This window comes from Alexandromys fortis, unplaced genomic scaffold, assembly GCF_014885135.2.
Source record: "Alexandromys fortis isolate MF-2015 unplaced genomic scaffold, M_Fortis_MF-2015_v1.1 scaffold_122, whole genome shotgun sequence".
Classification (NCBI taxonomy): Eukaryota; Metazoa; Chordata; class Mammalia; order Rodentia; family Cricetidae; genus Alexandromys; species Alexandromys fortis.
The window spans coordinates 2,883,444-2,909,708 of record NW_026068004.1 but is presented as its reverse complement, the minus strand read 5'-3'; the positions used below and the strand labels follow the sequence as shown (position 1 = coordinate 2,909,708).

Genomic DNA, 26,265 nt, shown 5'->3' with positions numbered 1-26,265 from the left:
CAGCTCAGTGGGTAGAGGGGCTTGCCACCAAACCTGAGGGCTGCAGTTTGATCCCCTGAACCTACATGGTGGAAGGAGAGCCACCTCGGCAAACTTGTTCTCTGACCTCCACATGTGTACTGCGGTGTGCATGTGCTTGTGTGGAAAGCGGAAAGTTTGATTTGGGCACCAGCATTCTTCAGCTGCCTCTGCTTCCTGACTGGAGACGCACTGTGACCAGCTGCCTCGAGCTCCTGCCGCCTTGCTGCCTCGTGCTCCTGCCGCCTTGCTTTCCTCGCTATGATGGGCTTCGTGGTCCAAGTGTGAGTCCACATAAACCCTCCCCTCCTCCCTCCCATCAGTCAGTTTTGTCTGGGGCTTTGCTACAAACTAACACATTGCCCTAGGGGGCACAGCCGTTAAAGGAAGGAAACTGGACTAATTCCTGCAGGTGCCTGTACTCCCAAGGCTTTTTTTCTTTAACCACTCCTGACCTTTGGAGAATTATTTTCCCTCTCTGACCTTGTGTTCTCATCTGTGTAATGGGAATAAAACTCAGGCTAATACAGTTAGCTGGCAGTTGCAGATTCTCAGTAAACACCTGCGCCAGGCTCCCAAACCCTAAGGCTTGATTCAGGAATTTCTCCAGGCAGGAAACGTTCTGCTTGCACGTGTTCACAAAAAAAAAAAAAAAAAAAAACAGGTGCAGAGCCCCACAAAGACTATTTCCAGCATCAGGAACTCAGTAGGCGCTTAACCAATGTGCAGCTGAGTAGATCTCTGGCCATGTATCCAGACAAGAAGCACCAGCAGCAACAACAGGGACCCCGGCATCACCCCCTAAAAGTCCCTTTCATCACCACCCCCACCCCTAACGCAAGGCGCGGAAAATATTTAAAACAATTTTATTCATGAAAATATGCTGTACAATGCACTCTACACGGCCTCGACACGGCACACACGCACACGCACACGCTGACGGCACGGCCACAGTACACTGCCTACGATACGCACCGGGGACGCCGCACCCACCGCCCGCCCCGACGGGACACTTATAAATATGGGAGAGAGGGGCCAGAACTGGCACGGAAAAAGGGGTGTCGGATTTTGGGGGCTGGATCCAGAACTGAGGCCTTCTGGAGAGGCTGTGACCAGTACTGCAGGAGTGTGGGGTTTACTGACAGGATAGAGGAAATGCCAGGACCGGCAAAGATGGGAGACACTGAACCAGAGGGTAGCTGAGGACCGGAGGACTGAGCAGAATGGATGACCAAGATAGGTGTGAACGAGAGGGTTGCTGGCTTCGTGTGGTGGTCCTATGGCCAGTGAGGGAAAGTGTCATTTGAGAATCAGATTGGCGTTGGGTGGGCTATGCGGCACATTACTGCAAAGGCCCAGCGATAGGAATTGAAGATCCAGAATCGCCCCTGCCCCACTTTCTAGGTGGCTTCAGGCATCAGCATCCACAGAGGGCCATCCTCCTGGATCTTTCCCACTCTCACCTAGCTGGACCTCAACTACCTCTCCCAGGCTTCCGGCCCCAGCAGGAGGTCTTAGGAGTTCGAATAGGATTAGCCAGGTGTCCCAGCCATTCCCTCCTGCGCTCAGCTCAGCTCCGAGGGGATGTCTCCAGCTGGGCTGGGATTGCCTCCTGGTTCCTCCCGTGGAGCTGGGTCGGGGGAGTGGGGACCCGGGGATCGGGATGGGAAGACAGAGGCCCCTTGGGGACGGGACTGGGGCACCCAAGTTGGGTAAGGAGGCCCTCAGCCCGGCACCCAGCTCTGGTTAGGGGGCGGCGCCCCGGCCAGGCCAGGGGGCGGAGGAGGCAGGGCTGAGTCGAAGTTAAAGTCCATTTCGTCGCTGTCCATGAAGTCGTTGAGGATAATGGACTCGACGTCACACTCGAGGCTTCCGCTGAACATGTCGAGGTCCAGGTCGGCCGGGAAGCGGTCGGGTCCGGCACCCAGTGGCCCGGCTGCAGCAGCCGCATAGGGCCCGGGTAGCGCGTCCAGCAGGAGGCCACCGGGCGGACCCCCAAAGGCTGCGACATGGGCCGGTGGGGCCAGACCGGCGGCGCCCGCCTCGCCGGGCAGCGTCATAAGGCTGATGGGGTGGGCTAAGGCACTGCGCGAGGGCGCCGGCGGCGCGTACGGGGCCGCTCCCTTGCCGGGATAAGCGGCGGCCGAGCCAGCCAGCGCCAGCTCCCCGGGCGCGCCCAGCAGCGGTCCGGGTCTCGGTGCGGGTGGTGGCGGTGGCAGCAGCGCGGGCAGCGCCCCGGGGCGAAAGGGCGTGGCAGCGGGAGCGAAGCTGGCTTGCTTGTTCTCCTGGATTGTCTGCATGGGCAGACGGCGCAGCGCACCCAGTGGCGGTGGCCCGAAGCCCCCGCCCCCGCCGTAGGCGCCCGCCTTGCAGCCGCCGAAGTAAGCGGGAGTCCCGGCGCGTGCCCGCGGCCCGTACGCGTCCTGCGCGCCGTCCAGCAGGGCGTCCGGCAGCCCCGCGACGCCGCCACCGTGCAGACCCATCGGGCCTCCCAGCTCGGCCAGGCGTGGTATCTCGCCCGGGCAGCGCGCACCGAGAGCTGGCGACAGCGCGCTTGCGGGACTTGGGTACATGAGTGGCGAGGACGGTGCCAGGGCCTCCAGGGCCTCGTCGTCCTCCAGCTCGGCCGCCTCCCCGAGCAGGGGTCTCCCGCTGCCGCGGAAGTCGGCCCACGCCTCATAGTCGTCGCTGGCATGTGAGGCCGGGCTGGTGGCCCACTTGGCTGAGGCCGATAGGGGCCCTGGAACCGGTGCGCCAGGAGGGCTGTCGTCTGGGCTCCGCTCCGGCAGGTGCAGCTGCTTCTTCTTGCTCGCTTTGCCCTTGATGCGCAGGAACTTGGCCCCATTGTCCATAGACACGGCCCGGCGCCGCGGGGTCTTGCCAGTCTTTCCGCCCTCAGGGTTCAGCATCCACCACGAACTTTTACCAGTGCCCTCGTTCTGTACACGGATGAACCGGGTGTGCAGCGACAGGTTGTGCCGGATGGAGTTCTGTGGTTGGAGACAGGGGCATGGGTAGCAGAAAGAAGAAAGTGAGGAAGTCAAAGGGATCAAGGGGAAAGTAGTGTGAAGATGGGAAGAAAAAAATAAGGGGCGGGGGGAGTCAGAGGAGGATGGGAGGAAATAGAAGGATTAATGGAGGGTAAAGGGGGGTAGAAGAAGAGAGAGTGCAGGTGTAAGTACCACGTTGGACAAACCCAGAATATCTTCCCGTTACATCTGTCCTCAAAGATGTCCTCGTCCTGCCCTGTCCCGCCCGTGTAGATACTGCCAGAGGACAGGGCTGGGGCTTAAGGGCTATGGCCCACTTTGAGCTCTACTCTGAACCTGTGCCACCCCTCAGCAGGGGAGTAGGACCCCATCTCCCAAACTCAGCCAAGCCTCTGGAGGGGCTGGCTAGACTGTGAGGTTCCCCCCCCCCCAGTAGATTATGTAAGGGCTCATGCCACCGCCGCGGCTCATTTGTCCGCCCCCCTCCCTTCCCAGCCTGGCATGGAGCCAGGAGCCCGAAAACCCAGGGCTCCAGAAATCAATCTCGCGGTGACTGATTAAGCCCTGTTTAGAACTAATTGCTCTTTCGTGTGTGGGGAGAATAAATTACCTGCTTTAATTTCGTGTCTTTAAAATGCAACTGCAGGTAGAGAGGACTGTTAACCCTTTGTGGGAAGGCCTGGCCAGAGAAAGCAGAACAGGCTGCGTGGGGGGGGGGGGTGTCCCTGGACAGGTATAAGCCTATAAGCCTGAGACTTTTTGGAAATTGACTCCCAATTCCTCTAAGTGCCTGTAAACTCCAGAGACCCAGGACTGACCGAGGAGACCTCAGAGCTATTCATGTTCAAGAGGCTGCCTGTCCCTCTGACCCATCCGGCTCAGCTCTGCTCTCAAAGCCCCTTTCTCGTGAGACACCGTTATACAATTTCCCACACATTCCCCATTTACAGACAGCTTCAAACAGGCAAAGAAGCTTGCTTAAATAAGGCTCCACAGAGCCTGTCTGCTCTCCCTCAGTACCTCCTGGCCTTTACCTGTGCCACCCTGCCTATACCCTCATCTGAATCTCTATTGTGTCAATCGGGAGTGGCCTTGGGGTCATCAAGTGCATTGGACAGCCTTGTCCAGAGTTCCGAGGTGAACACGCAGCTCTACCAGTCCAACTTCCACAAAAATCTGGCGTAGAATCTCTGCTGGGTTCCCTGTCCGGTAGCCTTGGCCTTCCTGATCAGTCACTGATTGTTGTACAGACAGCATGGGCTTGGGTAGCCGAGGACCGGGCAGGATGCCTGGCTATCTGGCCACCTGGCTGTGTAACCATGGCTGTGCATCAGTCTCTGAGCTACTCTGAAATACATGTTGTAGTCATCACCATCTCTTAAGGCTATTAGATCATTCCCTGAGCTAATGGGTGTGGTTTGGTGTTTGTGAACGCTCCAGGTGCTCCTAAGCCTCTGTCTGGTCAGTACTTACCCCTAGACTCAACAGACCTGCTTGGTCACCATCTCCTGAACACCAAGACTTAAGTGCAGTTGTGCTGGGCATCAACCACTTGGGGAGGCCAGAATTACCCTCTTTCATCTATCACATGACAGAGGTCCAGAGGCATGATGTAATTTGCCCACAGCCCCACAGCTGGGCAGTGACACCAGGCAACACTCCAGCTCTGCCCAGGTCATTGGACCTGCTCTTAATTTGCTAACCCACCTAGGCACACCCTAACCACTAATCTTCCAGGATTCTCCCTCTTGCCTCCTGTCCCCCAGTCTCCAGAGATCCTTTTTCCTATCCATTATTATCTCCATCATCCCAGCTCCACCAGGCTGGCTGTCCATCATCTCTGCTCCACCAAGCTGGCTGTCTCTGGCACTTTATGGACTTGGGAGGCAACAACTGGAGCTTGGCAGCCTTGCCCTGCCTGGCTTCTCCTGGGGCTCTGTGAGGAGGGGAGCTGGACCCCCAGGGAGTGATGTTCCCTCAGGTAGATACTCCCTTCCCTGGCCCGCCCATGCACCTGGCTCCCGGCCCCTCCCCCACACCTGTGCTCAATTCCTAGGCGGCTTCAGCTCTCTTCCCCTAGGACTATTGGTCTTGCCAGAAGCTCCACCTCCCACCTTCCGAGTCCTTCTGGAATGGAAGTTCATCAGGCAACACTGTTTTATTTAGCTCAAGTGCTGCGAGGGAGAGAGAAAGAACACTGCCAGGTAATTGCACCTAGATAGTACAGGTCCATGTGGCCCTGGGATCCCTAAGTACTTATCTCTCGTAACCATTATGCCAAACCCTATAGGGTCAGGATTGGGATCCTTAGTTCCAAACAAGGAGGGTGTGGCTCAGAGACTGTGAGTTGCCAAGGTCACGCAGCTTGTCTGGCACAGAGCCAAATATGATTTCAGGTTGGTCTTTGTGGAGGACATTCCATTCTGCAATAGGCCAGGGAAGGTCAGAGAGTTTGCAAAGACTCTCAGCCGGTGCTCACATGTTCCTCAATCTTCCCATGCAGCTCATGCCCAAGAGCTGCCCATGTGGAAGGCTGGGTAAGGGCTGCAAGGTCAAGACTGTCTACAAGTTCTGTGCTTCCTCCTTAGCACTTTGCAAGTGCTTCAAACAAGCTCCTATTCTTTTTAACCTTATAAAGGCCCGTGAGGAATTGTAGGTTTTTCCCCTTGCCCCCACCCTGGACTCAGACAGGAGCTAGGAGTTCAAGCCCCCGGTCTCATGTCATGGCTCTCAGAACCCAGGGGAAAAAAGAGTTTATCCAAGGTGGCCCAGGACCTGGTGTCATGGGTTATGCCACCCAGGCCTCCCTAACCCCAGTTTAGAACTCCTCCTACCCACTCCACAAAGTCTGACCTAGGAGAAGTCTATCCTTCGCTCCAGGGCTGTCTCTTTACACACACTGATGACCTGGGCCAGCTGCGCTCTGTGGAGTTTTCCAGTTTGACACAGAACAGTTTGTGAAACGGTCTCATCTAGAAGTCTGAAACTTTCCCCCCCCCCTTAAAATAGGATTCTCTTTTCCTAAATGAAATCTGATGTAAATCTGAATCATTAGACACTCAAGTCCTCAGCGTGGGGAAGCCCCGCCCACTCAAAGCACCTTCACTCTCTATGAATGAGGCCCCATGGAAGGGTTCCGCAAGCCAGATGGATGGGGCAGCTGAGCTCAGCGGGGTGCCAGGCTTTGCTCAGGCTTACCCAGAGAGGTGGCCTGGAGCTTGGGGTGGGGTGGAAACTTAGGCCCCTGAGTGCTAAACCGAGCTCTGTTCTAGATGTGCACCAGAGCTGTGCCCCTGAGAGAAGCCCACAGCCTGCATCCCAGCCTATCTCCTTAGGGCCTAGACACCTGGTGCCAATCAGAGCTCCCAGCCAAGAGCCAGTGGCAAGCACTGATGACAACTCTGGTTTGCCCACAAGGCCTCCTGGGAGGCCAGAGGCCATGAAGGAGGTGGTGAGGGAGGTAGAAGAGGGAGATGCCTCTGCCAGGCAGCAGTAACCAGGGCTCCCTCTTGGAGTCGCTTAGCAACCCACCACCACAGCTACAGTCCAGGCATGCCCAAGTTCCCCTGATGCCCAGGGCTGGGCTCAGCTTCTGGGGCCTCCCACATCCCACATGTACGTCTAGGTTTGGCACGATCTCTTCAGGAAGATAGGACCTCCCTGATTTGGAGCCCCAGGGAAATGATGTAGGGGCAGAAGAGAGGACGGTAGATTATTTTCATGCCTACCCCATTTTCCTTAGAACCTGGGCCTGGGTGAATACCCTACTGAGGCCCACCCACTAGGGAGAGAAGCCTGACAAGAACAGCATGTGGCCAAGTGCATGGGCTCTGGCACTCCAGATGCCAGTTTCAGCTCCAACACACACAAGTGGTTCAACCCTGGGGGCGAGGTACTGTGACGCTCCAGTTCAACAGCTATGGCTGCCACCTCTGCTCCCCTGCAGCATCTTTACAGAGATGCTCAAACACCTGAGGTCCCTCCCTGCCCACAGCCTCCATGAACCAAGGCCAAGTCACAACCCACACAGCCTCCGTGACCTCTTAGATGTCACCCTGCACATGCCATCCCTTGCCTCCAACCTGCCAGGCCAGGTGCCCTTCACGTCTCTATCCCAAGCACCTTTCACTTGGGACCCACTCCAACAATTCTCTTAAAACGTGTCCCTCTTCCTTGCTATGTCTTCGTCCCCTTTCCCCAGCCTGACTTTTTCTAAAGCTATCCCCTTCTGGGTAAATACACGTTGAGCTGAATACTAACTCGAAAATCCGGTATCTGACGAGCTCCAAAATCTGCCCACTTTTAAGTTACAGCTTTCAGATTTGTGTCTTAGGAATGCTAAAAGTCTATACAAATATCCCAAAATCCAAAGGGATTTTGTAATCAGAAACAGATCTGTGGCCAAGCATTTTGGATAAGGGATACTCAGCCTCTGAGTAATTTATTGACCATGTTTTACTTACTGTCTGATTGCCTTATAATAGAACTTTTGTAAGGGCAGTGATTTCTATCCCCACCCCAGTTTTTACTGTACTCCATGTATCTGGCATATACTAGGCACTTAAAAGTTTTTCAGTAAAGGAATGAGAGACAAACATACAGGATACTGGATCATAGAAGGATCTGATTGAACCAGCCCTGGCCGGCATACAACAGGGACTTTTCCAAACTGCATTTGGAAGCAAACCCAGAATAGGATGAGAAGCGAACGGGGATGTGGGAAAAGTCAAGCCCACCGTGGCGAAGGAAGGACAGGCTTCTCAGCATGTTAAAGAAGGGCTCACAGGCAGTTGCTGCTCTCCCAGGCCTCCACCTGCTCCTAGATTGCCCTAAGTTGGCTCACACCCAGACCTCCCACTGCAACATTCCCCTAGGCTGGAAGACACTCCAAAAGCTCCAGGGGGTCAGAATGACCTCGACCTTGGTACCTCCCGCACAGATAGGGTCTGATCCATCTGGTGGTGACAGCTCATCTATCCACCGGGACACCCTCATCTATTCCCAGGACACCCTTCGCCCACGAGCAGTAATGCATTCATCTGACAGCACAACCCCATTTATCCAGCACACCAGTCCCATTTATCCAGCAAGTACAACCTCATTTGCTAACAGCACTCCATTCACCTGACGGGGCCCCTCATTTATCCAGCAGGACACCCTCATTTATCCTCCAGGTCGGACACGCTCCTTCCTCCTGTGGTGTGGCTGTGTTCTCCGGTGGTGCAACCCAGCCGATCCAGCAGGACGTCATCTCTCCTACAAGTACACTCCATCCCCCTGACAGTACAACCTCATTTATCTAATAATGCACCTTACCTTGCCTCCCAGTACCACCTCATTCCCTGACAGTACCACCTCGTTTATCTTCCGGTACAACCTCATTTCTCCTCCGCGCACAGCTTCATTCCCCAACAGCTCAACCTCATCCAATCTTACTTCTCCAGCCAGACCCTGCCAAGTTTTGGTGGAGGGGTGGGGACGGCTGAGTGTTGTTCCTGCCTGCAAGGGGCTGCATGATGTTTCAACTATATGTAATTTTTTTTTTTTCAGACTAAAAAGGGGCTATGGACTTTGCCTTTTAAATTGCTTGGCCTAACCAGAGAGCTCCACCACCGTCCCAACTCTTCATTCCGTCCCCACTAGGACTAGAGAGGGCCCACAGGGTGTGATCTGGGATGTGCACTTCTATGATCTCTGCTGTGGTCCTGTGATCCTGGGAAGGGGGCATGGAAGGCTACCCTCTCTGGGGCGCATTCAGTGGTAATGCTGGTAAATGTTTAACAACCAGCTCTCCAGGAGGGGGAAAAGCCGCCTGATTGATTTGTAGCTGTTGCTGCCGTGTGGAATAGATCCTCCTATCATAGCCCAGTGAAGCTGCCAGTGTGAAGTCAGAGACTGAAGAACCGGGAAGAAGTGTGCACAGTGGCTCTCGTGGGCCAGCTCTGCACAAGCACGCTGTTGGCGTGTGCTTCTAGTACTAGGCAGGAGAAAGGCACCACCTGCTGCATGCCAGGTGTAGGCGGGGTTCTCTTATCTCGATGATCATCCCACAAGAATGGGCCACTAGTTTATGAGGGGGGAAATTGAGGCTCTGGTGAGTTTAATGACTCCGGGGTTGAAGCCCCAAGGCTGGAAGTGAAGAAGCCAGGTTCAGGTCTTGTGTTATTAGATTCCAAAGCCACGGTGGCAGGAGACACTGTTCTGCTGTTCATCCTAGTAGCTATATCCCTGTCTTAGTTCATGAGCTCAGGCTTTCCTGGCTTTCATTGGAGACAGGATGTGCAAACTCTGTACCCACTGCTGGCCACCAACCCAGCATTATCTTCTGGTCAGCCTGGTCCCTGGGGGGGTGGAGTGGGAGAATTCCAAGATGGTGAGTTCAGTTCTGGGTCTTCCATTCTCTCACCCAACACTATCAGGTGTGGATAGATGCCTCTACAGGATCCACTACAGGCAAAACTCTCAGCCCAGGCTAACCTTGTCTAGATGGTGGTAAACAATGACCCAGCTGCAGCCTCAGTGTGAGAGACCACAGGTGGGTCCCTGACCTCCCTGCTACAACTCTAGCACTCACCGAGAGGGTTCCCCAGATCCAGCTGCTCATCCTTCTGGTTCAGAGCCCCAGGAGTAGCCCCAACCCTGTCCCTAACTCCTCAGTCTATTCCTAGCACCAGTCTTTCCAGGAGCACACACACATCTGAGTCAGACAGACCCACAGTCTGGCACGTGAGCGCACGGGGTGGAGGTGGTGCTTGCCCTCTTGTCTGGGCTGGAGTTGGGGTGTTCGGTCCAGGCAGGCTTCCTGGTAGATGATGTCAGAATCTAAAAGTCATGTGTAAATCCTGGGTACTAAAGTCTGCATTGGAGGAGGGGTAAATGGCTGGGGGCTGGGCAGATGAGGGCAAAGAGCCACAGGTGCCCATGAGTGAGCTGAGCGTCATCAGTGGAACAGTCTGGGCAGCGAGAGTCCAGGAGGAATCAAATACTGAAGCAAGACATAAAGTCGGGTCAGGGTCAGATCACAAAACCCTATTCCCCTCTCCCTTCCCTTCCCCCCCACACAAAAGAGCTCGTATAACCAGCCTGAGCAAACAACAAACAGGCAACAAGGACTCAAGCTTGGGTACAACTCCAGATGGACACTCGAGGGCATTTTTAAGTATCTGAAGTCTGTCCAGCCACATTCCCCAAACCAGAAGACCTGTCTGGGCTTCCAACCACCATAAATGTCCACCTCTGGTGCCTCTGCATACTTGGTTCCCATGTCTTTGTTCCTCCTTCTCTGCCCCACAGGTTCTATTCCCCCATCCAGGCCTGGGCAGAGCCCCTTCCACAAGCCATGGAGACAGCTGACTGCCCCCACCACAGCACTGACAACAGACTGAGTTCAACTGAGTCTGTCTCTTCCACTAAAGTCTACGGGGCTCACAGGAAGTGTGGAGGAAGGAGGGGCCCCTCAGCAGTGTCTGACTGCACATGCTTGGTGCATGAGCAACCCTTAGGACCCTGCCACTGGCTACCAGGGTCCTCTTGAGCCTCCCCTTTGGCTTCCCCAGGGGCTTCTGCTACCATGACCTCCTGTCTTCCTTGGTGCTTCCTGGCTCCTAGGGAGAATTCAGCATAATTAGAGGGAAAGACTACTTTTTTTCTTTTCTTGAAGAAGGGTCTTACTATATAGCCTGGAAGCACATAGTCTTCCTGCCTCAGTTTCCCCAGTGCTAGGGTTATCATGCCTGGGTAAGCTTACCATATATTAAATATTATCACTTTTTTTATAATTATATGATATGATATGTTATGACTACATCACCAAGTCTTTGAGCCAACTTTCTGAGCTTAGTACCCTCATTTTAGCGGATGCCAATCCAGAGAGCTCTTGCTCTGAGATGTTGCTAAGGCAGTGGTTCTCAACCTGTGGGTCGCGACCCCTTTGCGGATTTGCATATCACATGTCTACACTATGATTCATAACAGTAGCAAAATTACAGTTATGAAGTAACAACGATATACTTTTGTGGTTGGGGGGTCACTACAACATAAGGGTCAGAGCATTAGAAAGGTTGAGAACCACAGCGCTAAGGAGAAGCCTAGGCCAGGCAGAAGCTCCTAGGTTGTCCTGGATCAGAAGTGGGACTGACCGACTGGCTCAGCTGACCCTCCCCAGAACCCCTAACTATGAAGTCATTCAGACTTGGCGCAGTATCCCTCTAGTCTGATCACCTCCCTTATCTGCAGGCAGCTCCGCCCTGCTCTCCTGCCCAGTCCCTGGGAGCAGCTGCAGTGACCTCACCCAGCCCTGCCCTGGGCCCAGCTCTGGGGAAGGCCTAGCAGCTGTGCCCGAGCCCTGCAGGCTGGCTCCTGGGGGAGAAAGAGGAGGAGCAGGCATGGTGCCAAGAGAACCATCTGCTCTCCCAGGGGCACAGCCACCCGCACAGACACTGGCCTTGCCCCCAGGGACTGCCCTTGGCCCTCTATTTCGACGATAAGGGGCTCCAAGAGCCCAGGGCAGCCCACTCCGACCAGGAGAGCAACCTCATTTGCCATCTGTCTGCTCCCGAAGCCTCGGAGGTCCTTCAGAATGTACCGGAGCACCACAAACGTCCACTGCAGAAATGAACAAGTGCTTGGGTGAGGTCCAGGGCCAGAGGCCAGAGGGCAGGCTGGGTGTGCTGAGTGTGGCTGCCCCACTGTCGGCCTAGCTGACTTTAAGTTCTCACTCTCCCTGCTGGGGCCTCCATCTCCACATCTGCTTAGCTGGCAGGTGCCTCTGGCAAAGGGCACGCCCCTCCTCCTCAAGGCCCAGCTCAGGTTACAAGAGGAGGTGGTGGCAAGGCCAGCTGAGGACAGAGGAGGGGTCAGGAGGGAGAAGGAGGAGGCCTCAGAGTTTCCCAGATTGTTCATGGCGGAGAACCGGGAGGCAGAGAGAGAAGGGTCTTGCTCAAAGTCACACAGCCTGGCAGTGGGGCAAAGAGAACCCAATATGCCAGAAACAGGCAGCCCTGGGCTTGAGGATTACCTTGAACAAGTGAGGATCCCTGGGGCTGAGGATCCCTCTTAACAGGAAAGTGTTTCTGCAGGAGCACTAGGCCCTGAGCTCAGACCCCCAGCATCTACCGAGGAACCAGGAGTGGAAGCACACAGCACAACTGCTGTGCTTGGGCTCAGAAGCAAGTAGATCCTTGGTGCTCACTAGTCGGACAGTCTAGCAAAATGGCGAGCTCCAAATTCACTAAGAGACCTGGTGTCAAAAAATAAGGCTGGGAGCAATAGAGAAAGGCACAGCAACACCTGGCCTCCACATAGACGGTGCACACACACACATACACACACACACACACACCAAGGCTTAAATCCGTATGACTCCCAAGGCCACAGGGAAAGTTCTGGAAACTCAAAAGTAATGAATCAAACTAAGAGCCGCAGAAGAGATTGGACAGCCCACATTCTCACAGGTTGCATTGTTGCATTCAGGGAACAGAACAGAGAGGGATTCCTCTAACACACACACACACACACACACACCCTTCAGGGACATGCATAGGGAGTCCTACCCCACATACTGGCTACTGGCAGGTAGCTCCTTTCTTCACAGAGCAATGAATAACATTGTCCTCTGATGGGACTTCTTAGGGACTTTAAAGGTGCTTTTCCTGAAATTCTAAGAAAGCTTGGCCATAGACCTGCCATCCCATTTGTAGAGGAGAAAACTAAGACAGAAGCTTCCCGGACTGCACAGAAAGTAAGCATAGCGAGGCTCTGCCGGGGCCATTGTGTCCCCAAGCCCCTTCTACACACAGCCCAGCCAGTCTCATCACCAGTCTTAAGGCATGGCAGGATGGCTGCAGAGACCTCAGCCTGACATCTGGAACCTAACTCAGGCTCATCCTCTAGTCTTGCCCCCCCTGTGCCCTTGTCACACAGGCCACTCTTGAGTGACTTGTCTGCTGGTGTCATCCCATCTCCCACTCCCGGTGGAGTGCCAGCTCCCAAGCCCGAGCTTGCCTGCCACCCCAAGCCACGCTTGCTTTTCCAGCTTCTATTCTTGCTGGGTTCCCCAAGGAGTCCCAGGGGTTTGACCTCCTTGCCTCCAAACACCCACACCTGATGGTCTGACCTTCTGTCCTGTCCTGACTGTGTCTGTCCACAACCAGACTCTTTGTGTCTTCATCACCCAAGCTTGATCTCCCAGCCCTTCAAGATCAGGTACAGTCCTGACAACATTGCACAGCAGGTGCCCAATGGTGTAGCCTCGGATGACAGAGCCCTCAACCCTGGGTCTGTTAGCCAGGGAAATAGGAAACTGGCCTGCCCCTGCCTCTGGGGCACTGCCTGTCTGGGAAAGGCAGACTGGAATAAGGGCCCATTATGCTAGAAGCTCTGAGGTCAGACTTCAAGGGAGAGCATAAGGACAGTCGCAGGGGCAGAAAGGCAGCTTGGAATGGCCTGGCCAGAGGGCGGGCGCAGGGTGAAGCCAGCCCTGGGGCATTCCGGTGCTGCCACACATAGCTGAAGCCTCTTGATTTCTTTTACTCTTCGTTTCCTCATCTGCCAGTGGGATAAATAACAATAACAGTATCATGGGGCAACCGTGAAAATTCATTGAGAGAACACAGTAGGTGTTGGCACATGGCAGGTGGAATCCTGAGCAAGAACCTTAAAGTGGCTAAAGCAAGTGTCAGAGAACTCAAGGGGGAGGAAAGGTTGACAAGGTTGGGGACTGGGCCTGGAGTATCCCATGAGGCTCCCCAAGGATGGACAGATACTGCTGGGCTGTACATATGTTTGCTCTCCCATCAGTGGGGAACTAGCTAGGACAGGGGCTGTGACTTCACTTTCTTCACACTCCAGGCCCAGAGAGTCTCACCCTCCAACACCTCCCTCTGTCCTGCATCAAAGGCTGGTAGGAGCAGCATGTGCTGGCTCTGGCTGTGGCTCCCTTCTCTCCAACTATGTCTTATACAGTGTGGAGTGGATACATGGGCTAGATGTAGGTGCTGGGGCAGGAGCTCGGTCTCCTGAAACTGATGGCATTAGTTCCAAATCGCTAGGGCAGGAGGAGGGAAAAGGAGCATGGACTCAGCTAGGAAGCAGCTTAGAGAAGCAGCTGAGCCACAGTGAGTGTGCAGGGTGACACAGTGAGTGTGATGGTGTCCCAGAGAGGCTGGGAGGCCAACATCTAAGGGTTGACTTCTGAAAGACTGGTCACCCAGCATACCCGTTAAAATATAGATTTCAGACCTCATGTCCAAAACATCGAGATGGGGGCTGGAAAGTGTGCTGGCAAAAAGCTTCTGGGCACTCTCTGATTACAGGCCGTGGACAGATAAGGATATAGGCAAAGATCCTCAAGGAGACACGTTGGCTTCCAGAACCACCTGGATGGTGGTGGCTTCAATCAAAATACCCAAGCACCCTGGCTATTTTCTCCGAAGGGTGTCCCAAGGGATCAACCAAGGAGAGCTCTCTTGGTAGGGTGGAGGCGGAGAACTTCAGCGTCAGTGGCGAAGGTGGCAGTGCAAGGGTGCCTGAGTGGAGAGGTGTCAGGAGACACAGGAGGTGGGGCCTGGACAAGCCCGACAGAAGGCCCAGGGACCCAGAGTAGTGTGGGCTCGGTTGGCTCCCAGGGGAAACTGAGGCGCCTTAGGGTTGTAAAACAGATCTTGAAGCTCTGGGAGCAGGAAGGATGGCTATTATGTTGGAATGAGAGAGCACTGGCCACGGGAGATGGGAGGAACAGGGTAGAAACAGAGAGGGCTGCGTCTAGATCTAGGCTCTGCCTTCTCCCAGATAGGCCTTGATCTCCTCAACTGCAAAATGGGACCACAAATGCATAGCTGGCCGGAGTTGAAAAGGATGAAATGGGAGACCATGTGCAAATGAGCAGGACAGACTGCCTTGCATCCAGACTCTCTCCTCATCCCCTTCCCACTGGAGGCAGCCCCCTTAGAGACCAGGAAGGTTTCTCTTAGTAAAGAGGGAGGCCCTGGGGGTAGGGTGTGGGAGGCCCCACCCCCACACACCACCTGGCCCCCTCCCACCTCCACATATGGGTTGGGGGGTGGGGAAAGGCAGCAAACAGCTAAACCCTCCCAAACAGGAGTGGGTTTCCATGGTAACCAGGGTGCCAGGAGAAGGGGGGTGCTCCAGATCCAGCTGTCCCCCTGAGCACCCTCCTCAGGCCCTAGAGCCCAAGCTGATGCCCACCCAACAGCCTAAGCCCCCCATCTGCCTGCTCTGGGGCCAGCTGGGGCTGTCATGAACACTCCCTTGTGCTAGCAGAATGGTTGGCACCTGGGTACTGCCATGGGTAGGGCAGACGTCTTTAAGTAGGAGGCTCAGGTTCAAGACTATCCACACCCCTACGCACAGGTGTTCACAGTGAGAATTCCTTTCAGGACCATGATCCCCTGGGCGCTTAGCGCCAAAATGTTTGTAAGTCACAGTCCTGAAGGTCCTGGAGATTGGGTTAAGGTCCTCTGGACCTACAGAACACCAAGGACTTCAGCTCACACATTGAATCACGTTTCCCACAGGGGCTCCGTCCACCCTTAACTGGCCCTGACTCCAAGTGACCACAAAGGGTTACACCTGGACAACAGTGGGTGATGCTTCGGGGCACTGCCCAGCAGAAGAAAAGAGTCTTTCCAGGCTAAGACGATGTATCTTGCCACTGAATGGCAGTCCAGAGGGGAATGGGTTAGAGGGGGCTTAGCGTGACTGGCATCCAGCCTTATACTCTTTAACTTTTCCAATGATCCAAAATGTGACCTGGGGGTAGACAGGGCTCTTATGGGGAGGTGTCAGCCCCATCCTCCTCTGTTTCCCAGTCGCTCGGCCCTGAAGTGAGTGATAGGGCCAAGGCAGGTATAGAGAGGAGCTGATAAGTCTGCTAAGAGGTCAGGGAAGCACCTTTACCCCAGAGGCTCACTGCCAGTTCCTGACTACCCTCAAACCTCAGGTGATGGCCATCACCAGCTGCCACTCAAACATAGAAGGTGCACTCCAACCCTTTCCACATCCAAACCCTTCCCAACAACAGCTAAGGAACCCCTGGACCTACGAAATGGTACAGAAAATGCTGGAGTCTGAGGGTTAGAATTGGGTTCCAACACTTATGACTAGTATATGCTAGGTATGCGACCTCAGGACAAATCCCTTCCACATCTGGAAAGACGGTAGTGGAGAGAATCCGGTGGGACGTGTGTTTGGTGCATGGGTCTCACTAGTCCGGTACTCGGTCAGGGCCTCCCTGCTTCTCAGTTCCTCGGTTCCCCTCCATGCTGCACCCGAGTAAGTCCGGAGGCTGGAGCCTTCAAGGTCTGCAGAGAGCCCCCCACCCGCATTAAGTGGGGGCTGGAGGGTGATGAACTTTCGAACCCACAAACCCCCCGCGCCGTTCATTACCTTAACGCGAGTTAAAAATAACCGTCTCATCTCTTTAAATTAGTCTGTCTGCAATTACCGCCTGGCACGGCGCTGCCCGCCATCGTCCCGCTGGAGCGGCGCCAGGTGGCAGGCGGGGCCCTCACCCTGTCTGTCGGTCTGTCTGCTGCCTCCCGACCCCCCTTCCCCGGAGGAGCGGCAACCCCTGAGGCCCCCGGAAGCCCCGCCCCGAGACTCCCCAACTTGCGTGGGGTGGGGGCCTGGGGTCGCCTAGGGCCAGCCTAGTGAGGAGCTAAAAATTGGGGAGGGGGCTCCGGGCACGGCGTCGGGGGAGGGGCGCCGGGAGGCCCGGGAAGCCGGAAGGGCCCGCAGAGCGCCAGCGCTCGTGGGTGGGTGTGAGCAGGTGGCCGTGGGAGTCTGCCGGGCGTGCCAGCAACTGTGCCAGGAGCGGCTGGCACGGGCTCGTGCCCAGGAGGCGGGCAGCTGCCAGCCCCTCGCTCGTGCAGTGAGGGGGGTGAGGACACCCCCCCAATCGGGGCTCACACCGCCTCCTCTCGCACCCCCACAAGCCCTTGAGGCTGGGGATCCCCGAGGACAAAGGAGGGGGAAGGCGCCCTGGTAGAGCGGGCTGAGGGGAGGGGGCACTACTCTCCAAATCACTGCTCAGGTATAAGAGCAGGACCCTGCTGCTGGACTCTGGGATCAGCCCCTCATTCAAGCCCCCGCCCCACCTGGAACTTACAGGGCCAGGCCTAGGCCAGATGGGGCTAGCACCCGCTTTCTGATCCCACCCCTCAGCAGCAAGGCTGCTTCAGCCCCTGGGGGAGAGGGGAAGTCCCCATCCACTGGGCTCCTCCCCTCTGGGCCTAGGGACAGAAATGGGAGGCGCCCAGGCCTGGCCTGGGAGCTCCCCAAGGACTGGCAGCCAGGAAACACAAAAGGAGTTGAACAACTCCAGAAGCGTTCAGTGGAAGGAACGGCAGGACCGTGCAGCCAGGAAGGCTTCCTGTAAGAGGCCAGGGCCAAGGGAACGTGGATTTTATGGAGCAGCTGGGCGGGAATGGGAGGCTCTACTCTGAGAACCACAATTCTTGGTCCACTACACTCCTGGCCAAGCCCTGAGCCCAGGCTCCATTCTCTCTGTCCCCAGAGGACCCTGATCAGCCCTTCTGATGGAACCCTAAGTAGTCCTAACTCTCCAGGTCTCTGTCTGGTTTGGGTAGTCTGAGCCTGATGCTGTCTTCTGCAGCACTGGGACCCCTTCTTCTCATCACAGATGACACCAGAGGTGACCCCTCCACCTTTCCAGAACCACTTTTCTGCCAGCCTGAGAGCCCTAGGTTCCAGTCTGCAACTGCAGAGCACCCCCAAATCCAGCAGGCACAGTTCCTACTCAATGCCTCTGAACATAGTCATTTCACCTCTCACAAAACTATTGCCTCAATTTTCCCTAACCAAGAAGACAGCCCAGATCAAGTGGAACCTCCTCTGTGAGGGAACGTCAGACTCCCTAGAATATGGAACCCACTTTCCCCAGTCCTTGCCCCACCCACCAGCCTTTCCTGTCTCAAGACACAGGGTCTGGATGTGGAAGCTGCTCAGAGCAATGCTTCCTGAAGACAGTTCCCTTAAGGAGTCATAGTGCACGTCCCCACCCCCATGGAATCAAGGTTTGGTACCCCTCAAGGTTTCAAGGACAACACTTTCGTGGGGGGATGAAAGGGATGCAGGAATAATGGATCCTTGGTCCTGGCACCTGAGGTGTACCCAGCCTTGGTCAAGCTGAGACCAGTTGAGAGCTGGAGATAGCGCCTCCTCCAGGCCTCTGCAGGAACTGACTTGTGTGCCAGAAGGGCTTCAAGGGCAGGAAGCTCCAGGAATGAGAAGGAAAGGAGGCACCCTGGGGGAGTAAAGGGGAGACAAGGGGGGACAGCCATGCAAGAGACAGCATCAGTTAGATTCCCTCCAGAGTCTGGGTGCTTTCTGCCAGGACCAAGAACAGGAGTCCAAGCTTAGGGATGCTCACCCAGTACCCCAGTCCAGGACTGGGAGTGTGAGGCACAGAGAGGGCCAGTGTGTCTCCAGCAGTGTGGTGCAGTGGGAATTGCATTCAGGGCCTGCTGCTTCCTGACACCCTCAGGAGAGAGAGTCCTATCACCCCACAGGGCCTCAGTCTCACAGTCTGAGAAATGAATTCATGGGGCTCAATTCTCTCCAAGCACACTGCCATCACATTCTACAATTTTATATCTGCCCCTGCTCTCACACCAGTCCCAGCAAGACTGTTCCAGAGGCTTGGCGGGGGCCTGGAGAGGTGACACACCTGGGCTGGAATCCAACTTGCCCGTTTTCTACCTGTGGGCAAGTTGACTTTCGTGCTTCGGACCTCAGAGCCCTCCCCTGTAAACGGTTATAGTAACACTCAGCTCACGGGTTACTGAGCACTTTAAAGATATAAGGAGAGCTTGGCCCCAACATGCTTGCTCAACGAGCTGCAGCTGTCTCCTGGCTCCTAGTTTCAAGTGCTTGCTTCCATCTTTCTCCGTTCTCCATCATCCATCCAAACCTGCTAGAGCTCTGCCTCTTCCAGGAAGCCCTCCTGATCTACTCTGGTCCTGGTATTCTTTCCCAGTTCACAGCCTCTGAATCACCCACTCATATCTTTGCTCTCACTACACACACACTGATGGCGTCTTGGGCCAGCCTCTCTATAAGGTGCTGTGGGTACAGAACAAGCCTGACATTGGCTTTCAAAGGCGTAGGAGGGAGGGAGAGCGAAGCAAGACACACATGGTTGATCCACAATGCATGCCTCAGGGCCAGAAAAAAAAAATGGGGAGTCCTGAGCTAGCTACCGTGGGTTAGGGAAGGCTTCCCGGAGGAGGCACTGGGATTCTGTAACCCTGAGGATGGGGGCTGCATCTCCAGAAAGGAGAGGAAGGTGGACTCAGGAAATATGGGAAGCAAGTCCAAGGGCAGGACATACTTGAGAGGAAGTTGTATTCTGGTGGGAACTGAGCTCCGGGGGACTGGAGAATTGATGGGATAAGACTCAGATCTACTTTTCTGTCCTGGGTCCCTGCCCCATAATGGCCAAGGGGAGACGAAGAAGATGCCAGCACACCACCATCCAAAAGCTGTGGACTCCCAGGACAGCCAGGGACATCTAGAGCAGTCCATGGCCACAGCCCCTGCCCTTCTCCTCGGACCCTGCTGCCAGTCAACACCCTGCACAGCCTCATCTCCGGACACAGACATGTCTTCCTCATAGTGGCCCTCCTGTCCCACAAGGGGTTCCCTAAAGTCTCATCACTCCCAAATGCATAAGCTAGCCCCACTTCCCAACAAGATGGCCAGAAGAAGAGCTGGGTCTAGAAGCTAAAACCCAGTGAAGACCCCCATTGAAGTCTTCTCCCAAGATGGCTCTCCCCTTTCCACTGCCCGCCACTGAGGACCCCCCAGGGTACCCCACTCCTTAAGTGCATCTGGGCCCAGGAAGCCAAGGAGGTGGGAGATAAGTTGCCTAGAGTGGGCAGGGATAGACGCCCAGGCCTCAATGCCCTTCCCTCAAGTACCAGCAGGGATCACCAAGCAGCCTCCACCCCATGCTGTGCCGGGGAAGGGGCAACACCTGCCCAATGAAGAGCTAGCTCATCTCAGGCTTTTAACCCCGTCTAGTTGGTGCTCCAAGATGAACTCTTGACACCATAGTAAGAACTGAGGACTCATGGTCTGTTAGCACCTTCATCATGGGGCCAGCTCCAGGAAGGGCAAGGGATATTTGGGAGGGAAAGCAGACAGGAGCCCCAGGTCACGACTCCAGCTCTTTAAAGCGGGTGCCCTGATGAAGAGGGTAAAACAAGTCACAAAAAGCGAAGGGGGCTCCCCCATGTCTGTGGCCTGGACATGAGTTATGCTGCTACGCCCTCAAGGACAGGCTGGGAAATCTCAAAAAGGTAATCCCTTGTTACCCTACCAGACCTCCAATCCCGCGCATCCTTCCTAAGGAACATAAATGAATACAGCTACAGCTAGTACGCCCCTCCTCCGCCCGTCAACTGACCTGCCCCACGCCCTGGGCGCTCACTCCAAGACCCCTAGAGGTGTTCCAGAGACTCCCTCCCCGTAGCCTGCCCAGAGCCCGGACGCCCCCACCTTCCAGCCGGCTGAGCTGTTGCTGTCGCCTTTATCCTTGAAGTAGGGCACGTAGCGGACCATCCAGTCGTAGATCTGCGAGAGCGTGAGTCTCTTGTCCGGGGCGCTCTCGATGGCTTTGGTGATGAGGTCGGCGTAGGAAAGGTTCCCCCACGCGTTCCGTCGGGAGCTCTTAGCTTTCCGCAACGGTCCGACCTCCGCGCCCAGAGGCGGCGCCGGGGCCATCGCCGGGGCCGTCGCCCTGCGTTCTGGCCCGCAGTCTTCGGAGCCTTCAGCCACCCCTGCGCCCAGCGCCCCGTCCTCGTCGCCGGCCAAGTCGGGCTGCGGCAGGGGCCAGGTACAAGAGCGCGGCCGGCTCTGCGGCGCGAAGTCCGGGTCCACGTCCACCTGATGCGCTCGCAGCTTCGCAGCCATGGTCCCGCCCGGCTCGGGCGAGGCAGGGAGGGAGGCTCCGCGGAGGGTGGGCGCGCGGCTCTGGGATCTGCGCGCCCCGGGGAGGCCCGCGGGAGGGGTCCCTGGCGGCTCAACCGCGGGGCGCCATGGACCGGGGCACGGAGGCAGGGGGTTGGACGCACTGGCGAGCACCGAGGGAGGGAAAGACCCAGGCAGTGAGGGGGCGGTGGCCCGGGAGCCCAGCGGGCACACACCTCGCCCAGCCCGGCTTCTAGCACCTGCCGCCTGTCTGTGCTTGCAGCCACCACAGCCACCGCCGCTGCCGCCGCTCCGCGGGCGCCGGTCCCGCGCGCGGGCCACGCTCTCCCGGGACGAGGCTGGCTTGCACCATGCCGGAGCCCGAGCCCGTGCCAGAACCCGCGCCGCCGCCTCCCGGTGAATGCCGCCGCCGCCGCCGCCGCTCCTGCTCCAGCGCCAGCTCCCGCGCCTGCCGCGCTCAGCGCCGGCTGCACCTCGGGAGGGGCGGGGGACGGGGACGGGGCGGGCCCGGCGCAGAAGGAGGCGGGGCGTGCTCACCCGGGGCCGCGGAATCCTTGCTTACTGGGTGCCCCGCCTGCAGACTGTGGGGGGCGCGGAGCTCCCGCTAAGGGCGACCCCGCCAAAGCCCCGCACGCCACAGCGCCCTCTAGGGAGCAGGCGAGAAGCAGCTGGCGCGGCCCCGCCCCCTGCCAGGCCCGCTGGGGAGGGCGACGTGGGGGCGGATCCCGAGTGCTCCCATTGGTGCACAGCGGGATTGCCCCGCCCACAGGCTGCAAAGGATCCCTCCCAGGAGCGCGTCAGCGGGTTATTGTTACAACCCGGGGTTTCCCAGGGCAACAGGAATGGGGCGGGGCTCAAAACACTGGTCCCTCCCTTCTTCTACCACCCTCAGAAATGCCCCGCCCTCTGTTTCTAGACCCCTGACGTTTCCAAGTCTTCTTTGCAACAGACAGACCAAGCGTTGATCTAACTCTCCTCTCTCTTCTTTGTGCCCTGGACCGGTCTAGGGAAAAGGAATGGTTTAATAATTTCTGGATTGTAGACCAGGCGTTGCCACAGCCCTACCTGTTTCGTGTGCAGATGGGCATCCTAGGTTTTTATGGCCCTTCCAAGCACAATTTTAGAGCTTTGATTTTCAAAGTTCAACTTGTGGCGGGGTTTATCCTGCATACTATTTTAAAAGATCCTTGGACCCCGACCATTGAGTTTCTGGTGGTGGGTCTGTGTTTGGGCGGGGACAAACTCGCGGGCACTAAGGACCCCACTTCACAAATCACTGTCTTCCAGTATGTGGAAGCTTCCCAAATGGACTTTTAAAACAAGTGCCTACCCCCAAAGTTCAGAATGTTTGGGGAAGGAATTCATTCATTTAATGGGTACTTATTTATTGAGCGTCCTCGTTGTTCCTGTCTCCTTTCAGGGCCCTATGGCAAGAACAGCAAACGGATACAAATGAGGTCCCTACTGTATAGACGACTAGTGGAGGACTCAGATGTTAATCCCATCATCACGTGACCCAAGAGGGAGCAGCTCCTGAGAGGCTATGCAGTCCATTACCTCATCCCAAAGGGTACAGGAGGCTAAGTCTCCAGACACCCCTCCATCTGCCAGCCTTTGCTCAGGCTATGCCGTATGCCCAGAATCACTCAGTCCCGTCCATAAGGCCCCCACCAAAACTCAGCTTAAACGTCAGCCTAAATGTGACACCTCTTCTAAGTCCAACCCCTGCACATGCCTGACTACTCCCTGCTTGCTCAGACCACTTGATGCCCTTTGGCACAGTATCCTGTTTTGCCAAGAGGAAACTGAGGCCCAGAGGGTTTGCTACCTACCCAAATCTGCAAGGCCAGCACTAGAATTCCAAGTTTTAACCCCTTCCTGGCCGGTACCTGGTAGAGTTCTCTGGGTAGTGGAAAAACTGTGTTCTCACTAAGTGAGACGGGCCTCCTCTCCAAAAACTTTCTTTCCTCAGATTAAAACTCAGGAAAGGGTGACTGTCAAGGGTGAAAGTAAGGCTTGAATTGCAAGACTGGAGCCTCAGCCCCTGCCCCCCGGGTTTGGAGCAGGTGACTGGCATGGCATCAGCCTGGGTCACATGCCAAAGGCAAGAGTGGGCATGGGAACTGTGGGCTACCCCTTACATATATATATGTATGTATATATATATATATATATATATATATATATATACATGCTTCAGGGGGGCTCTGTTTGGAGCATGCAGGGCTGACCCCCCACAGTTCACAGATGCCCTTCTTGCCTGGGGAGTTGACCCACAGGCCAGGCAAGCTTCCCGCCATCCTTGAGGTCGGGCAAGGCTCTGAGTGTGACATGGGAACTTGCTGGGGACCATGCTAGGGTGGGAAGAAACTCAGCTGGGGGCTCCGGCACAGGCTCCCACTGCAGAGCTGAGACACCAGGTTGGCAGAAATGCCCAGGGGCTGACTCAGGCTCTGCTTCGCCCCTGCCTGCCTAGTGACCACAGCTGCTGCCTGACCTGTCCTCTGGGCCCGATGTCTGGCACCATCAATGCTCTAACACACCCACTAGGGCACACTGACTTTCCTTTTCATTCGCAGGCCCGCCCCTGCTTACCCACTCGTCAGAGCAGTCTCACGGACAGTTAAAAGGAGTATGGCAAGTCATTGACTGTTTGAAGCCCCATTTCCTGCCCTGTCAGCAGGTATCACCATGGTACAACTGAAGTATGAAAGAAGATTCTGAACAATAGGCTCAGAATCAGTCCAGCAATGCTGTCTTAATTATTATTGCTCACATGTGTTTTCCCTTCCTATTTTTCTTTTCTCAACTCATACACTCTTCTCAACTGCCCTCATGATGAGCACACACCTCAGCTCACACTCACGGGCTCACTCATGTACACACTTGCCGCCTGCCCTACACTTAAATCTAGTTGCATAACACTTATCTTCCCATAGTTGTTTTGACCATTGGCTCCCCGGCTCCCTCCCCCACGCGAGCTCTTCCAGCTCCGCCTTCTTTCACTGCCACTCACTCCCACATCCGGTCTGCTCTCAGACAAGTTCCTTCCTGCTTACCTTCCTATGTCTCCTTCTTCCACACACAGGCACACTTGCTTTCACACCTTCCTCATCAGGAACTTGCACGTGCATTTTGATGCACGCTCACATTTGTTCACGTATGTGCGTCTGTCATGTGCTTGCCCATACAACTCTATAACTCACGCTTGTGCATATGTACCCAAACAATGCCAGCAGCCTCCTCAGGACCTCAGCTGGTCCACCCCTTCCCAGGCCAAACATATACCACACAGCTGTCCCCATGCACCCACCACTGCTTCCTCTCCTGTTACAGACCTTCCCACCTCTCAGAATAGCCCCTGCCACCATGGCTGCTACCACCACTGAGCTGTCAGGGCCCGCCAGAGCCTGCGCCCTCTGCTCTGTGCCAGCTTCCTTGGCTCGCTCAGGGGTAAGTGAGGACAGGAGGAAGGATTCTCTGAGGACGGATGTGTGTACCCAGCTCTGTACTCCAGCACCTCACTTTCAGAGTCCACCTGGACCACCCTGCCAGGGGCTCCTGACCATCACCCTTCTCACCCTGTGAAAGCAGAGAGGCCACCTCCCTCCATAGTCTCAGAGAGGAAAAGGTTTTACTTGGACAGAGGTGGACCACAGTAAAAACCCATTTGGCCCTCCTAGGCTCCTCAAGGGGACCCTTTCCTAAGTCACAGATTTCAAATAAAACAAATAAAACAAATAAACACTTCTGATGCCAAGCAGAACCTGCTTGATATTTGATGCCCAGTGACAGGGAAAAGAATAGTACAGGGGTGATGTCTGCAGACACCTCTGGGATGTGGGGGAGGGGCTGGTGTCCAGAGGAGGCCTCCAGGTTGGAAGGGGGAGTGTCTGGAGAAGACAGAGGGGACATCAGGACAGCTGGGAGCACCTCCAGAACAGGCTCATGCCTGGCTCAGGCTGGGACAGTGCCCGGAAATGGGTGGAGCTGAGCTGAAGAGGCAAGGCCAAAGGGACAGGGCAGCACGGAGGGCCCCTTGAGAAGAACCAAGGCCCCTTCAGTTGCTTCCACAAACATCCTGGGGCACAGGGTTCGCTGATTTGGAGAAGCAGCTCAAACAGCCCCTGAGGAGTTCCTGCCAACATGGGGACCAGGCCCAAAGGACCTGGTGCTCTCTTTTGATCAGAGAACTGTCCACCAGAGACTCAATGCCAGAGTGAGTCCTTCTTAGCCCTTTCCAGCTGCCTTAGTATGCCCTCAGTTCTACCGAGCACGCTCATAGAGTACCAACCTCTGTGGAGTTCCTGACTGAGAATCTAACTCCTTGGGGACAAGAGCTTGGCCCATTCAGTCCACGGCTCTGTCCTGAGGGCCTCGAGGAGAGACTGGCACCGAGGAGGGAAAATATGGCAGACAAAAGCATGAGCTCACACTATTCTCACAAGCCCCTGAGAGGCAGGTACACTTACTTTCTGAATGGTGGAAAAGGGGCTCAGAGAAGGAAAGTGAGCCTCCTGCCTCCCCGAGATTCAAACTGTGTGTCAGGGCCTGCTCTGTGTGTGTAGGCATGCATGTGTATGAACAGGGCATGTGAGGGCTATGACGTGCGTGTATCTGGAGGCCTGAAGACGATTTCTGGTGTCAGTGCTTGCCTTCTACCCCGAGGCTCAGGCTTCCTTTGGTTGCTCACTGATGGCTGTGCTGGGCTAGCTGGCTTGTGGGTTCCCAGGGGTTCTCCCAGCTCCTCTTCCCATCTTGCCTTGGAGCATTGGGGTCTGATTTTATGTGGGCTCTGGGGATTCGAATTCAGGTTCCCACACTTGTGTGTCGAGCATTTTAGTCACTGAGCCATCACTCCAGCCTTGGGTTAGCTTCTTGCGGCGTCAAGGGTATGCTTCTGCTATGGGAAATGAGCTTAGAGAAGGGAAATCCCTCCCTCTTTCCCTGAGCCTCTGTTTCCTTATTGTGCAATGAGAATGGCTGCCCTTAACTGCGGTGTGATCAAGATGCCTAGCCAGAAGGTAGAAATGTGGCATAGTTGGTAAACTGCTTGACAAGAAAGCACTAAGTAAGCCCTAGGCGTGGTCTGTAGCACTTCATAGACAGCATGGGATGGGCCACACCTGTCAGCACTAGGGGGGGTAGAAGCAGGAGGATCGGAGGTTCAAGACCATCCCAACTACACAGGGAATTTGAGGCCAGCTTAGAATATAGAAGGCACAATCTCAAAAGTAAAATAAAAGCCATGCCTAGATCTCATCATGGAATAAATGTCAAACAAACG

The 26,265-nt window shown here is 55.7% G+C and overlaps 2 protein-coding genes across 2 annotated transcripts in view; one reads left to right on the top strand and one right to left on the bottom strand.

The window, feature by feature from the left end:
• Foxj3 (forkhead box J3) overlaps positions 1-26,265 on the top strand; it is an 821,428-nt gene that overhangs the window by 714,195 nt on the left and 80,968 nt on the right. The gene's annotated exons all lie outside the window — the stretch shown is intronic.
• On the bottom strand, positions 871-21,573 carry Foxo6 (forkhead box O6). Its single transcript, XM_050161434.1, has 2 exons — positions 20,547-21,573; positions 871-3,008 (listed from the first exon to the last, which is right to left on the bottom strand). The coding sequence occupies exons 1-2, from the start codon at positions 20,958-20,960 to the stop codon at positions 1,743-1,745; spliced, it is 1,680 nt and encodes a 559-aa protein (XP_050017391.1). The 5' UTR covers positions 20,961-21,573; the 3' UTR covers positions 871-1,742.

What these genes read in the sequence shown, in the direction of transcription:
- Foxo6 (XM_050161434.1), bottom strand. Translation starts at nt 20,960, where the DNA reads ATGGCTGCGAAGCTGCGAGCGCATCAGGTGGACGTGGACCCGGACTTC. An exon ending in ACAGCTCAGCCGGCTGGAAG is followed by an intron (nt 3,009 to 20,546) that starts GTGGGGGCGTCC and finishes CTCCAACCACAG; the next exon opens with AACTCCATCCGGCACAACCT.